This window comes from Melozone crissalis, unplaced genomic scaffold (genome assembly GCF_028551555.1).
Source record: "Melozone crissalis strain CALT ecotype California unplaced genomic scaffold, PUWL_Pcris_2 ptg000009l_1, whole genome shotgun sequence".
In the NCBI taxonomy this organism is placed as follows: Eukaryota; Metazoa; Chordata; class Aves; order Passeriformes; family Passerellidae; genus Melozone; species Melozone crissalis.
Genome location: NW_026535787.1, coordinates 9835481 through 9851804, shown reverse-complemented (window position 1 = coordinate 9851804; position 16324 = coordinate 9835481). Strand labels below are relative to the sequence as shown.

At 37.2% G+C, this 16324-nt stretch overlaps 1 protein-coding gene across 4 annotated transcripts in view; it reads right to left on the bottom strand.

Annotated features, from left to right (window-relative positions):
• Window positions 1-16324, bottom strand: part of ROBO1 (roundabout guidance receptor 1) — a 680236-nt gene that overhangs the window by 79277 nt on the left and 584635 nt on the right. For all 4 annotated transcript variants that reach the window (XM_054270279.1, XM_054270278.1, XM_054270280.1 and 1 more), the window contains 3 exons: window positions 8122-8242; window positions 4892-5030; window positions 3464-3591 (listed from right to left, as the gene is read on the bottom strand). In XM_054270279.1, the coding sequence (XP_054126254.1) occupies window positions 3464-3591; window positions 4892-5030; window positions 8122-8242 (388 nt within the window). The remainder of the gene's footprint in view (window positions 1-3463; window positions 3592-4891; window positions 5031-8121; window positions 8243-16324) is intronic.

Below are 16324 nucleotides of genomic sequence, written 5' to 3'. Positions count from 1 at the left end.
CTTTAGGGATGGAAATGCTTCTAAGCTGCAGGAGTAAAACACTAAAGGAAGAGTTCAAACTTCACTACGTCAGTACAGAACTCCAAATTTGCTTTATGAATATGGCTGAAGTCACAGTAGAAATACAACATCTGTATGCAGAAAATGCTTATGGTGCTCAAAGTTAGAGGCCTATACAGAGGAAAATATTCATTCCAATAACCAGCATCTGTGACGCCAGAGCCATGAGCAGGAAGAACATAAAAATGGAAATTATGTTCCCTCCCCTCTCTTGTAACTTCTACAGCTAACAGTTTATTACACACAGAGAGAGGGAGAGCTGAACTATCAGAGCTGACAGTTCCTATTGCAGGGACATGGCCTGGGCTGGCTCCCAGCTCAGAGGCAGCGCTGGGGCTGTGCCCGTGCAGCATTCCCAAGCATTCCCAAAACAGGAAGCCCTGCCGGGCATGCATCAGGCACCAGGCAGAGCTGAGCAGGAGGAAAGGGTCCTGTGGGATCCAGGGCAGCTCCCTGTGAGACCAGGATAGCTGCTCACCACCTCCCATCCACACCTCCATATCTCAATTGCCCTGGTGCTGCACGCTCCACCTTTTAGTGCCCCAGATAACCCTGCACAGGAGACAGGCACTGGGCTCAGCCATGGTGTGAGTGGAAATGATGAGTAGAGAAAAAGATAAATCCTTTCCTTAGTGCTGCCAAGCCTGAGGCCCTGAAGAGCACTGCTTGCAGCCCTGCCACATTCCACTCCCTGCCACAGCCCCTCCGTGCAGACACTTGACTGTAGCCATGATATTTTCTGAAAAATCCTTAGGATTTTTTCTCCTGAGAAGCTGAGAGGCTTCAGGAACAAAATGCAAACAATGGCTACCTGTTGCTGTGGAATGCAAAAGATGCATCTGTGATTGGTCTCATGTGGTTGTTTCTAATTAATGGCCAATCACAGTCAGCTGGCTTGGACTCTCTGTCCAAGACACAAGCTTTTTTTGATTCCTTCTTTTTCTATTCTTAGTTAGCCTTCTGATGAGATCCTTTCTTCTATTCTTTTAGTATAGTTTTAACATAATATATATAATAAAATAATAAATCAAGCCTACTGAAACACGGAGTCAGATCCTCATCTCTTCCCTCATCCTAAGACCCCTGCGATCACTGTCACACTTGACAGAGAGACACTGTCCCTTTCCTGACAGGGACACACATCTTGGGTCACACTGACAGCTCTCATGTTCCTCCTCTGGCACAGAGTCTGCCACAGGAATACCACAGCCTGTTGCTGAGATATTGAAGAGGAAAAAACCCAAACCAAAGCTCACAAATAACCCAAACCACTTAAACCCACGCCAAGCCCCCTCCTTGCCCTTTGCTGAATTTACCATGCCTGCACAGTGGCAGCTGTAATGTCTGAAGCTGCGATTGGCAGTGCAGTCCTCTGTTTACAAATAGGCAACAAAAATAACTCAATTTGGCACTGCAGAATACACTTTAACTAAACTCTACAGTCAGCAGGTCATGTGATGATAACCAAAAGTGCAGAAAAGAGTTGCCAGTTGCATTCCTTGAATCACGCAGGAAAAACCCCCATAAAATCATAAAAAGCAATGAACCAACAAAAAAAATCATGGAGCTGTGTGTCCACAAACAGTCAGAGCACTCTTATTTTAGTACAGAAACAAGATCAGTCTACTTTTCTAGATATAGCATAATCAAAAATCTGACTCTTTAGGAAAAAAAACAAACATGTTTCAACAAGGGAAGAGGAGAGGAGGGAAAAAGAGGAGAAGGCAGAAAAAGGAGGAAAAATGTGAAAAAATCTGAATGGAAAATCCATTTGCTAGAGGAGTATTTTTTTCCCTCCCATAAACTTGGTCTCTTGGATACGCTAATAAATGGATTTTGATCATAATTTATTTCATTACCAACTACAAATTGTCCCTGCACATTACAGTTTCTCACATCAATCCCTCCTATGAAGACATTAGTGCAGACAAATGGCTCAGGAGGTAATCCATTCACACTGGGAAACAAATTATCCCATAACAATATCCTCAGAGCAAAGCTGCCACAGTGTAAATATCTACTGTGTAATACAAACACTTAAAAATTAGGATCTTGATAAATCAGGACTTAGGCTGTGATCTTGTTCTTTAAAAATACCAGTTGATTATCAAAAAGATCTCATTCAATTTCTAACATCTACATGCTTAAGCCATTTTATATCTACTAGCATCATTAAGCTAAATGGGATTTCAAGTATGTTTTTGTTTATTATTTTGAATAGGAATATGAAAGATTAGGACTACCAAGAGTTTATTTCCAGAAATGTAACTGCTCAACCAGTCATCAAAGCAAATTTTCTTAATACTAACATTTTACAGTAGTAACAGTTGATTTAAGAGGTGATCTTCAGAACAAATTTTCATTTAAGAAATAATTCAGTCTTTTTCCTTTGGATAAAGGAAAAGAACTTGTGTGCTTACTGCTCACAAGTTTATCCTTTATTCTCCAACACTGAGCATGAGAGCTGGTTATTTTACAAACATAAGGTATGAGTTTTGATGTATAAACATCATGGTGACGAACAAAACAGAACATCTCAAAATTCTTGGTTTTATGAGATTTCTAACAAAAGAATTCAATACTTTCCTAACAGAGGGACACCAAATGTTTCTGATGGAAAAAAGGAGAGCAGGTTCAGGGCAAGACCTTTCCTGTTACAGTAAATGTGTCAAACTAGAGGCCTGTTACCAAATAAAATACTTTTAAGCCTATACTTCCCCAGAACTCCATAATGACTAATTCCCACTGAACAGAGAAAAGGACAGAAGGACCATCAGCGCCCAGAAAAAAGGATCAGGATGACATCATGGCCTGTCTACTAGCCAGGAAAGGAAGAGAAGGATTATCTGAATAGTGAACATCTGGATTGTGTATATAAAGGCAGTGAAGGATTTTTATACATATTAGTTCACTGAGTTCCACTGAATTTTTATCTTACAAAGAAACAGTAGTGCTACGATACGCTTATATAATGAAAAAGCAACAGGAATTCCAGTGTCTGGGTTAGTGTATTAAAAGATACACAAACAGATTTATCATTCACTGCTTCTCTACTATATTTAATTGGAAAAACTTGGCAGATAGTTTAACTCACAACTCTTTATTTTTGAATTACAACAATGCAGCTTAGTAACACTGACTTTCTTCTTTCTGTGTTTCAGATATAGTGATTGCAAGTGACTTGATTTTGAACTTGAAGAACTGAAATTCAAAACATACTCAGTTCTCCATCCCAGCATTGTAAAGACAGCTTAAAAAATCTTACATGTGAAGTTTTTCCATTTCCTCAGAATAGAACTCAAGACAAATTTGTATTTTCACTTTTTTATCTCTAGAGTTGTTGTACAGAGAAAAATCAACTTATTCTAGTACAACTTTATTCTTTGCAAAGAAACATTCTTACCTTGAACTGTTAAAGTTGCTGATGCCTCAGCTTTTCCAACCATATTTTCTGCAACACAAGTGTATGATCCCATGTCTCCTGCCATAACTTTCCTGATTTTCAAGGTATGATCATCACGGATTTCGTATCTTTAAACATACATAGTAGTTAACAATGAATAACAGAACTTTGTACAATTTCTGTCAAGGGTAAAAACATGGGGGATTTGGTCTAAAAATATTCTTATTTCTGTTTTTCCCACAAGGGAAAAAAAAGTATAGATAATTATAATTTGATAATGAAAAATAAAGTTTTAAAACCAAAATATACCCAAGTATTTGAAAACCTTATTTTGATATTATTTGCACACAATTGCAAAGTCCTATTGCAGAACATTTTAATTGTTAGAATTATTTTAACAAGTAATTATAACAATATTTATTATTCTCCATCTGAATGACAGACTTTTTAATATGGTTGAAAAGAAAATATTGTTCCAAAAAAGATTAGAATTGCTTGAAATTCAAGATAAATCACAATTCATTCTTTTTTTTCTTTTTTTCCTGGAGGACCATGTGGCCTTTTACCACTTTCTTTCCTTTCAGCACTTTTCTCTCTTTTATATATAATGCAGTCAATGTGTTTCTATTTATGGTAAGTAGATTTTTCTCCTAAAAATGATAGTTTTTATTAAAGCTATAGACCACATTACCTAGAAGCTGTATTTAAAAAGTGGCCAACTTACAAATCCAACCCTGTTAAACTGTTTCTTCTTTCAGTCCACTCTCTGGAAGTTTTTTAAACTGATAATTAGGATTTCAAAGTAAATAAATGAGTATTTAATCTATCTCTATATCGATCCATCACAGGATGTGTTTATTTTTAATAGTGTGTTTTACTTTTTGGCCTGAATTACAGCAATACCAAAAAAGTTCACTGGAAACCTAGCAACAAAAACATGTATAACCAAGGCAGCTTTCTACATTGCCAGACTACATTTTACATCAATTGCAATTCCAATATATACTCCTTGATGTTGTAATCTCTTTTACTATTTGTTATACATTCTGCAGAACTTTTAGTAATCACAAAAGACTCTTCAGGTGAAGAATTAATCTGTATTTGATACTACTGGCTGCACTTGGTTGTTTTATATTATATTTTATATTATATTTTATTGGTTTAATATTATATTTAGATTATATTTAGATTATATGTTTTATGTTATATTTGTCAGGTGTTGTCACAACAAAAACTTGAAAACAGGCCGTTCTTAAGTTTCAACATAACTTTTAAATTCAACTACAGCCCAGTGCTAATTAGAAATGTTTTATTGGATCATCCAGGCCTTTTGCATTCAAGACAAAGAAATGCTAGCTGTCAATCACTGAGTGGCCCCATCACACACCAAACTAGATGATATAAAAAGGGTAACTGCAAGTACTGCACCTTGCTTTAGGCAGCTCTCCGTCATCTTTCCTCCATCTCACTGTAGGGACTGGGTCTCCTCTTGCCTCACACTTAAACTCTGCACTGTCCTCCACAGTCACTGCCAAATTGCTCGGTCTCTTCACAAAAGATGGTCTCTCTAAAGGGAAGGGAAAGGAAATCAAGGGTTAATCCAGCAGATCTGTGTCCAGACTGCACAGGATCTCTGTGAGTTTGCTCACAGGAGTCAGCAGCAGCAAGCACTTCATGCAATAATTGCCTATGCTGCATTTGAAAGGCAACTTTTTTCTTCCACCAGCACACATGGAGTAAAACAAGCAAAAAAACCCCAGAATGTCCTCTCTGTAGTTTTTGTTTAGATTAATTGCTGCACACCTATGCTCAGACTGTCTGGAACAAAAAGGCGACCTCAGTACAGGCTGTGTTGTTTTGGTAAACCCTGTGCATTTCAGTAAAGGTGTTGATACACTTTTCTGTAACAGGATTCAAAGCTGTAGGTTGCTGGGCCATTCATGCTTTCATAATTCCACACCAGGCTGCACTGCAGTGAGGTTTGCACCCTCCCAAGGATAAAAGTGGTTTTAATAATTTCTGGAATATTCCAGGAATGACCCATTAGAAGAGCAGCACCAGATGACAACAACATGTCCATAAAAGAACTGGGAAGGTTTAACAGGAGAGTGTTTGGCAGGTTCGTTTGCCTAAGGCAGATGAACTTTTTGTCTATAAACCTGTGAAAGCTCTGAGGGAGTTGAGAAGGCAGTTGCATGTTTTGACTTGTATGTACTAAAGATATAAATATCATCCCCCTGGAACTGCAACAGTCTGAGGCCATTGGCACCATCAGGAAGTGTGAATGCCCAAAAATACACCACAAATTTCTCACAGGAGCACAAAAAAACCAGACAGAAGGATAAAGAGACAATCCCACACTCTTCATGTCTCATATTTATGTTTGAGAAAAGCAGTTCTAAATATTACTCTGGATTTGAAGACACGGAGATTCAATATTAAAAAACTTCATGGTTCAAAAAGGAAATGTGACCTGAACAAAACCTTATTAAAAAAAAATCTTCCTTTGTTCTAGAGGATGTCCAGACCAGCTGGACACTTGTGTTGTAGAAAAATTAACTTTGCTGGCAATGGTAGGAAATAATGTTAAATGAAATAGCAAGTTGATCTTTAAGCTGTCAGTTCTAGCCTGAGTTCATATACAAGAAGTGAGAAATAAAACAGAGATCTACAGACATAAATCTAGCTGTGAATTAAAAAGACACAACTATAGACAACCCCCTACCCTGGCCCCTTTCTTGTAGGTGCCGAAAAAACCAAACCTGAATGTAAGAAAAGAACATCCAGATTAAATCTCAGAGTACAAATAGTTTGGGGAAGAATATTTAACTTAAATATGCAAGAGAAAAAAGACTGATCTGGTAAGACCAAGAGCGCTGCCCACAAGAGGCACATTGTTCTCCAGATCAGTTTCCTGAAGGAACAGTAATGGACTTCCAGGAGTTTTTGTCTGCCCATTTATAACACTCTTACTGAAATGCAGAAACGGATAAGGGAAATCAACACTGATTTAAGAATCTGTCTTTGTCACATGATTATTTGGTACATACAAGGAAAGCTTAGCAAGGATCACTTTGAAACTTTCTAATATTACAGTTTCTGGCATGCAATCCTCCCTCTGATCTAAAGCAGAGACCTAGAAGCAAAAGTTCAACTTCTGAATAACCAAACCTCATAAATAGAAGATTAATGTAGAAAAATTTAATATATGAAGTCAGCATATTACTTGTGCTTTTTCACGCATATCCAAGTCTGAGTTGAAAGAATAGGGTGTTTTAAAGATTTCTAGACACGGGCTGGTAAGAAATTCAAACTTTACTGACTCATTTGAAAACAAAACCTTGCTAGTTTCCTGAGGCTGAAAATCTGAAATATGTCTGAAAGGAACAAGAGATGGAGAAAAAGCCAGACAGAGCTCTGCCTGCAATGCACCCCTCTCTCAGGTTTTTAGCAAGAGAAGTAATTTTTCAGCCTAAGTTATCAAACAGTGCAGCCCATGACTCCCTGGCTGGCAGCAGACTAGTGATGAGCTATTACATGGTACAGTTAAATAGGACCCTGGTGTCAGGACTTTACTCATGTAATTACAATTTACTTTCAAGTTTAGGTTTTGCTTGAAAGTTCTGAAAGTCTGTTTGACAATAAACTTCCTCCCCTAGTGCTTCAAAAGTGTTTATACAAAACCAAAATAAACTAGTACAAGTTCCTAAGCTTCTAAAGGGTTACACACCACTTTCTTCCTGGATATTCAGTTTGAGCAGTTTTAAGATGGCACAAAACTTTGTTTTATTTAGGAAACACCTAAACTCTAAACAGGTCTTCAAGTTGCCTGAGTCCTAGCTCAACAATGTAGGGAAGACAGATAAAAGTGCCAAAGAAAGACAAGACAGCTCTTAAACATGATTTTAACAAAAATAAAACCACCAACAAGCTACTAGTACTGCAGCAGCATTGTGATGGAAACCAGTGTGCTTGGATGGTCTCATCCATTTCCAAAATGCAAGTTTTTTTATTTTTTCCAGAAACAATCAAGTTGTCTCAAGCCTCCTCTACTTTAAAGTAAAATGGGTCATATTTTGAAGAAAAAGTACGTAAATTCTCCTATGCTGAAGGAATACTGAGACTGCAGGTGGACTTAGAGCTTCCCTTCTGATGCTGCAACAAAACATGCAATTTTCAGCTAAGCTCAGCTATCTTAAATTAAAACAGATTTTTTTTTTGATCAATAGCATCACTTGAACAAGCACATCTGTTGTAGTTGTACAACACTCAGCACACGTTCCTATAAATGGATAATTACTCCAAATAGAAATTTAGAGTAATTCTGAGTCTCTCCACTAAGAAGGAAAAATTAAGCCTCTGCTTCTTAAACTTGTTAATTTTTGTTTTGCTGTTATTTCACAATAATGATCCAGTCATGGACACTGGAATTATTTTCAGTTTGAGAATTAAATACAAAAGCATCTTATAATAGGAATAAATATGTCCCAGGTGGGTTGCAGAGCCATTGATTTCCTTCTATTTACTAGATCACAACCATGACAAAAACATTTTCAGCACTGAAAGGGATATAGATCAGAATAATGTTTACAGAAAAGCTTACTAGGAAAAACAAAAGATGGACATTTTCATCAATAGAGTCCAAAATGAATTCTTACCTAAAACAGTGAGCTCTGCAACTTCACTTTCACGTTCTCCAACCATATTTGTTCCAACACAAACGTATTTGCCAGCGTCGTTCTTTCTTGTGTATGTGATCATGAGCTTTCCTCCTCTGATCTAGGACAAATCAAGGATAACAAAAATACTTCAATATGAATTATCGATTTAATAATAATAGCTTAGAAAATATTTTGTTACAGATAATAGAAAAAGTCATCTCTGGTTTTCCATTTCACAAAGAAAAGTGGAAAAAAAATTACCATTAGTCTAATTTCCCTCTTTTATTCAAAAAGCTAATGTTTTAGATTTACATCAGTATTTTGAAATCTCTGAGATTTGGAGACTTGTTAGTTTTTTTCTTCATTCTGTGTAATGTATTGCTGGCTGCTCACCAGCCAGTTTAATGCTTGTTAGCCAGAAGGACTACAATTCCTTCCCATGTACTGATACAATCAGGTGGAGAGTAAAAATTAGCACAAGACATAAATCTCATTTTCACATCAAGTGCTGCAATTACTTTTTCTTGACAAGAAATATGTGCACACTATCCTGCTGCTGGTTGTGCTCATTATTATTCATGAATTTTGTGTTTGTTTCGATTTTCATTTCTTAAGGAAGTGCAGGAAATTCTTTATTCTTTAGTTCTTCACCTTAAATAAAGTAAGTTTGAACGCTGATAAGCAGATGAGCGGAAGCAATTATATTCTTTGAATTCAGCTTTTGGGAGATAACAGAATTCCAATAACCCCCAAAATCAGAAAACCCACTTACCTTTGTGATTCCAAATATTATTATATTATATAAAAATGTACATTAAATGCATATGAAAATACCTGATCGTTCTTTAAAAGATTGATTGATGGATTCTATTGATGGAATGGTCGAACAAGTTGCAAAGTTCACCAAAATGCAGCAAAATTTGTGTAGGCAGCTGCATATGCACCATGCTTACTTTGATGTACAAAGAAAGTTCCTTAATTACAAAAGATACATTCTGAAGTGCACATATGCTTACAAATCCTAACACTTTTGAAAACCACTGCAGTTCAAGCCATGGGTGGAAGTAGACAATAAATAAAAGCCACATATGAAGCTACATGAAAGGCTCTAATGTGGTCAGTGACAAGGAGGAGAGTGTTCTCAATATGAGGTATTTAGCTCCAGTTGCCTGCAGCTAGAAATCTATCCCTGGAAATTTGACATCTCGAGCAGTGTTGGGCTCTGATTGTCACTGTAGGATGTACAGGCACAAAGATGACAGTCAGTTATTGAGATAAATGGACACGCACGTGGAGCGTAGACAGTGTTGCATACAAATTTCATTCTGTTGCCTTTGGCACTCATTGCTTGAGAGCACAAGAGAAATGTCCTTTATCATTCAGAAAGCTGGTAATGCTGAAATTTCAGTGGAGATTTGAGGCATGAGGAATGGAAAAATAAAGGTGACCTGCAAACACACATTTTTCAAGAATTGATAAGCAGTTTTAGATTGCTGACTGCCTGAACTGGTGAGCAGGGGAAGAGGATGTAAACTATAACATAGTTATAGTCTGTCTGTATTTATTTCTGTTTTATATGTCCCTAAATCACAGAAAGCAATGATTTTCCAAATAAAGTATGCAAAAGGCTAAAAAAAAAACCCCAATTTTTGAATGACTTTCACTTGCATTTTGGGGTATTTGTATATCCAGATACATATGCAGAAATATACACCTTTTATGTATATAAATACTGGCCACACTGGATAGAACAAAGAAATGTATTTATACATCACAAAAATTTGCCAACTCATCTGATGATTTCAAACCGATGTAAACTGAAATCAGTGATTTTTGTGTATGTCTTCAAAGTCTAAATCCTGGTGACATTCAGTAGCATTTGTGCTCCTATGTTATTTTATCACTTAAGAAAATCCTATTCAAATCCACCACAATATGACACAACCTCATATCTTGCACAAATTGTAACCTTAAGCAAGAACAATCCTAGAAATTTTTTGTAGGAATCGCTATGAGACTCTCTTCAAAGTATAGAAGAAGAGAAGTATTAAAGCAGAAAGGTATGAAAAACTAAAAAGTCATTGAAAGCTGCTTTTCTTGCAAGTTATTTGAGATTTAGATAAAGAAGGAGACACAGAGGAAACATTCCCTCATGGACGTTGAGGCAGACTTCCTAAGATGTGACATGCATGCTGAAGGAGGCCGTGCTCGCAACATGGAATTCTGAATGCATATGCAAAGGGGTTTCTTTTGTTAGGTTGGTTGATTTCCTTAAAACACGAGAAGGGTTCAGAACTTTAGCTACAATGACGGTTATTCCACATGGAATTGTGATAAATTACACAGCCACAATAAAATGTCCCACCACTGAATGTGGAATTGCACGTGTCTGTAACTGGAGCAGGCACAGATGGCCGGAAGGAAGTGAACTTCCCCTGGTGGGCAACTACCAAAATTCTTCATTGCATTTTAAAAAATTAGGTACCCAACATCTCAATAAGACTGGACAATCCCTTCATTTTAATATGACATTGCAAATGAAAACTCCAGCAATGAACAATTTATGTTGGCAGTGTGCAGTATTTCCTCTCAACGGGCAATCCCAGAAATACCTATGGAGCACAGACCAATGGCTTTGAGTAAAAAAGTACACAATGGAAGACATGCATGTGAAATTTGGTAGGAACACATAAAGAATCACTACTGAATTTGTCTTACTAAGTTCATATCCAGTATTTAGAGCTGTAAACAGTCAAATCACCTTTGGAGACAGTACCTGAAATCTTGCAAATGACAACTATTCATAATCTGTGTATACTTAAAAGCTAATGAAGGCATTTTGATTTGGGTGCTCTGGCTCTTCTCATATTTTTGCTCTTGTCCCAAAGTACACCAGCTGGACTTTATAGCAGCAAATGATTTAATTTGCAAAAGTCACAGGCAGTGAGTGTACCATTACATCCCAAACTGCCTGCAGAGTTGTGACCATGCTGAATACCAAGAGAAGTCCCTTCCTAGTGAACAAATACAGAAAACAGTTCTATTTCACTATTCTAGGAGATATGGTTGTGTCATGGGAAAAGAACAGCTTTGCTTACTGCCAAAGCCAAAAGTCTGATTCTGGAAGTAAGTGTCATGTTTCATTTATACCAAAATGAAGACAAGGCACTTTTTGACTTTTCATGCCTCTTCAGTATCTTGTTCTGTGCCTACCAGCAAATCTATCAGGGATTTACTAGTAGGATAATACAAGAATAGCACTGAATTCATTAGAGAAAAAGATTGTTATCAGCATTTCACAGATGATCTTCAGCTGCCTGTAAGATGTATGAATTATTGTATATATGTTAAGAAAATATATGATGGTATGGTGAGTTACAAAGACTTTTTGAAAGCTATTTTCTATGACCTGCCTGCCTGACCGTATTTTGCTCCTCATCAGTAAATTGCTCATTCAAGCAAGTCCACTTCATTTATTTCTTTAAACAATAGTTGGAGATGCTCATACAGAAAACTCTAGGCACCCACAGAGTTAACTAGGTCCAGAATTGTAAATTATGACCACCCAGCAGCAAAAAATCATATACAAATAATGAATCAACTCAGTCAGCCAATAAATCAAATCCATAAAAACTTACCCAAGGGTTCTACAACATACCACCAAGAATTCAGTATAGCTGTACACACATATATTCTTATTCTGAGACCATATTTTATATACCTATGTGTGTTGTGTATATGTGTGTAAATTTCTGCATGTATAAATCCATACCCATCTGTCTGTGTTATGAAATATTTTTATATATGTGGGTGATTCATTTACTTTTCACAGAAATGTGGTATGAAATATGAGACAGAATGAAGCCGTAAGAGAAATGCTTGGGGAGTCCAAATATAAATGTGAGTGACATTTTCTTTTAACTTTCTTTCAGTTTCTAGTCTATTTCTATTTAATAAATGAAATCTGCTCTGTTGCAAAATAATTCAAAAGCAAACAAATTAATAGGAAAAGCAAATTTAGACTGCAGAGTGAAATACTGACTTCTTTTTGTATAGCCAGGGTTTCTGCATATGTGATATCACAAATTTCATAGATTTTAGTCTTCTACATTACAGTGTACATAACAACCCATTTTCTTTCATTTTCTAAATTGAAAGTGGTGGGCATGTAATATTAACCTGCCAGACAGTGCCTTTGCTTTAAAAGTGCCCCATCTAATTATGAATAACAGTACAACAGTCAAAGTACAAGGTGAGGCCAGGTAATTAACAGTGCCTCCAATGGTACATCCAAGTGAAATGGAGCTTTTATTTCTTAGTTAAGAAACACAGAGTTTGTTCAGTTCCCTCTGTCTGGTCTAGCATCCCAAAATATCCATATCACAACTCCCCACTGCAGGAGAGGCTGTCAGGCATGGAATGTCAGCAGTAGAAGGCAGCTTTGCAGTTTGAACAAAGTTGAACAAAAAGGAGTACAAATGACTATCTATCTTAATTTTTATTTAAAAATTTGTATCCTGTTCCAAGCCTTGTGAATCCCATATATTCTTCCCTACCTATTATAGCATGCTTAAATATCAGACACTAGACATCAAAATGTGTTTAGAGCAGGTCTTCAACAATGACAAAAGTTTGTTCTTGTTTAACTTCAAAGTTCAGACAGACGAGTCTGTCCTGCTTTCCGTTCCATTCTCTGGGACCCCAGGAAGGTACATGCTGCCTCCTCCAGATCAAACACACAAAAAATTCTATTTGAAAGTAGTCTGAAACATTCTTTCAAGTGGTCTTCCTGTGCTGTAAATCTGTCATGACAAAGTGCAAGTCAATTGTTCCCCGCTACCCTACAGACCAACAAAACAGCTTTGCAATACAGACAGGCAGCCTAAAGGAAGGTGCAAAATGCATAGGAAGATGGCTTTATGTAAAAAGAAGGTATTTAAGGCAGGTAAAATGACAATAGATTCAAGCTGCTGCTTCTGGCACCCCTGCCAATCTCATACATCAAAGGCAGAATCAGATTCAAGTCCGTTCATAAGATTCATTTTCCCACATTTCTGGCCTCATTATTAATGGCTGTAACTACAAGAAGGTGGATATCTACAAAGGCTTAAGGGTTATCTGTGTCCTGAATTGCTTGGTGAATTCAGAGGCAGCTGACAGTTATTCAGCCATTGGCATTATCACAAGACACCAAATATCAGAATTACTTCATGTGTTTGACGCTTCACCCAATGAGACTGTAAAAACAGCCAAGATAGACACAGAATTCCATAAATCAAGATCAGAAAAGAAAAATCCATGCCTCAGCATATGTGATTTTCAGAAGTTTGAAACTGCAACAAGTCCAAATTAACTTGCTATAAACATTTGGCTTTTGTTAATCACAAAGGAAGATTTAATTCAGAGGAAGATTTACTTCACAATAATCCGTATTGGCTCCCATTAGTAAGAACTAAATTCTGAGCAGACAGCTATGTTTATATTGCAATATTTGATCCAGTGAAATACTTCTCTCAAATGCTTTCACAGCTACAGTGCAAAACGTTTTCTATATAATTTTCTTTCTTTCTTATTCTAAACCAAAATTAAAATCTTACAACAAAAGCATGTTGCTACCATGTTCATGGTCTTAAATCTGTTCTACAAAGATCACCAAAAAAAATATAAAAAAGAAGAAGCAAATACTTCATAAACTGTTTTTCATATTGTTACTTATTAAGTACAGAAAACACACATAATTAAAATAATAGACAACATTTAGACACATTTCATGGGTCACTAAAATTATATCTAGAACTATGAATCTTTCTGCATTATCCAAAGAAGGCCCTGCATGGGAATGATGAGTTTACAATGACAACTGTGAAATTTCTGTAAAACTGTAGATTTAACCCCATGCATAAATCTCCCCTGGATGCACTGGTGCACATATAGCTTTCACTACAATCAGTGATTGAAATCAGAAGTAAAAGTGAACTTGAACTGAACTCAATGTCTGGTATGTCTTCATTTGTCTTCCCTTAAGCAAGCCAGAGGATTTGAAGTATCAGTTACACATGAATTTTCTTTTAAGCATCACCACTACTGTGTTATTTACACACCTCCAAGGATAAAATCTCAGACCAGCCAGGGTTAATTTTCCACACAAAATCTCTTAGTTTTTAATTACCTCACCTAAAGAATCACAAATGCAATAAAGAAAAATAATACTAACAAACCACAAATTTTAAAACATATAAAAAAATCCTACCTGGCAACCATAAAAGAAACTACATAACCCAAATCTGCAGAGGAATTTAGCAGCCTGTTTCCCACTGTAAAGGAAAGACCAAGGTCACTCTGAGTCACCAAAGATGAAAACAAAGCCAACCTACACCACCAGACCTGACTGTGCATGTGGCAGATCACACCTACACCCTGCAGACAGCACCAGGAGTGGAGGGAGGAGAGTGCAACCACAAATTTCCAAAGGGGCCCAGACTCTGCTGCTGATTCCAAGGGAATTTCAGTTCTGACTGTCATTGCAGGTATTGACAATATCATCATGCTTTTCTAAGTCTGGAGCTGATGTTGGCAGGATGACAACATGGATTTAAGACAATTGTATGTTGTGGGGTGTATTTCATCAACAGAAAATTTCCTACTTTCCCCTAAGAAAAGAGCAGCTGTGCAGACCACAGGTCTTCAACAGCAGAGTCCTAATGTTCAATTTCAAACTTTAGAAAGATGGGTAGGTAAAACTACACCAAGACTTGCAATCTGATGAAAGACATTTCTCAGAGTGTAGATTTCTCACAGCCATTGTGCTAAAATAGAGGGTTTTTCAAGGTTCTTATGGAGGGTCTTCTAAAGGGAACTGTTCTGACAGGACTCAAGTTATCAAGAGATTTGAAGCAGAAGTTTGTAGGTCTTCTACCATGAGCAAGAAAATGAAAGGCCTTCAACATGCAAAACCAAGGATCTCCTAGACTTACAAATCCAATTATGAAGCAGCATCAAAATCCTCACAGTCTGAGAGGAGATAATAAAAATGAATTATTCACATTTTTCTCCTGGCTGGTCTGTGCAGCAGGTCATTATTTTCAGCTGTGGCCTCAGTCACTCTGTGACCTTGTGAGATGCAGCAGTTTTGGCTGAGACTCCCACTTGTCTGGGAGAGCAGGCACATCCACTGTGAGCCTGGCTGCCCACTGCTGGCTCCTCACTCGAGGGATGCAAATCTCAGCTCCCGGATCCTTCCCGTGACCGCTGCACTTCCTGCACTAAATTGCCTGTGAAAGCTTTCCTCCCTGGAGCTGGCACAGCCGCTTCCCAGGGGAACAGGGATTTGCTCAGTTCCTCTGGGGCTAAACCTGAGCTCTTTATGGCAGAGAACATGCACTGAGAACCAAACTAAGCAAATAAAATTAGTCACAGGTGACTAAAGTGCAGCTGATTCTTTCGTACATTTCCAAATTTGTATTTTGACAGTTTTAACTTTTGAGATGGATTGGACTTCTCATTCAAAACATTTTCTGTAAAAACTTTATAATCAAGTTAACTCCCAAAGAAGTTTTGGCCCTGCCAACTAAACACTACAAATACACAAGTATTTTGCAAAATTAACCTTGAAAAAATGTAAAATGTTTTCTAACTTACCTAAAAACCTACTGATTCTCTGTCTTTTGCAATGGAAATGAGACCACACTTCAAAAGAAGGATATAAACCCAAGTTAAATTCCTACGTATTTATCCCTGAGTGAGCCTTAGTTCAGTAGAACTCTTTCATAGTAAATGCTGGGCACAAAAAGTTGTGAAAACATTAAACTTTTCCCATCATTTGTCAAAAAGAGGAGCATATGCACTGCAATGCTGATTTTCCATGAACAGTTAAACACAAAAGTCATACATTATTCTGCCACATTTCACTCTTCCATCACTGTTCACTACAGCTCTCGTGACTGCAGCACATGCAAATCATAAATCACAGATTTCCTTATGTTTTTTGTGGTTTGCACACAAGCCTTGTGTAACAGGAATGAGGCAAAAACCTGCAGTCATACGCAACCACAAGCAAATCTTGAGTGTAACTTTCATTATTTCTGAAGGACTGCTGAAAAACCACTGGGCTAGACTCTAGAGCTACAGAAATCCCTTTGCTTGGAGGATGCTAAAATTAAACTCACAAAGAACAAGGAGCAGAATGTATGCACAGAGAGGC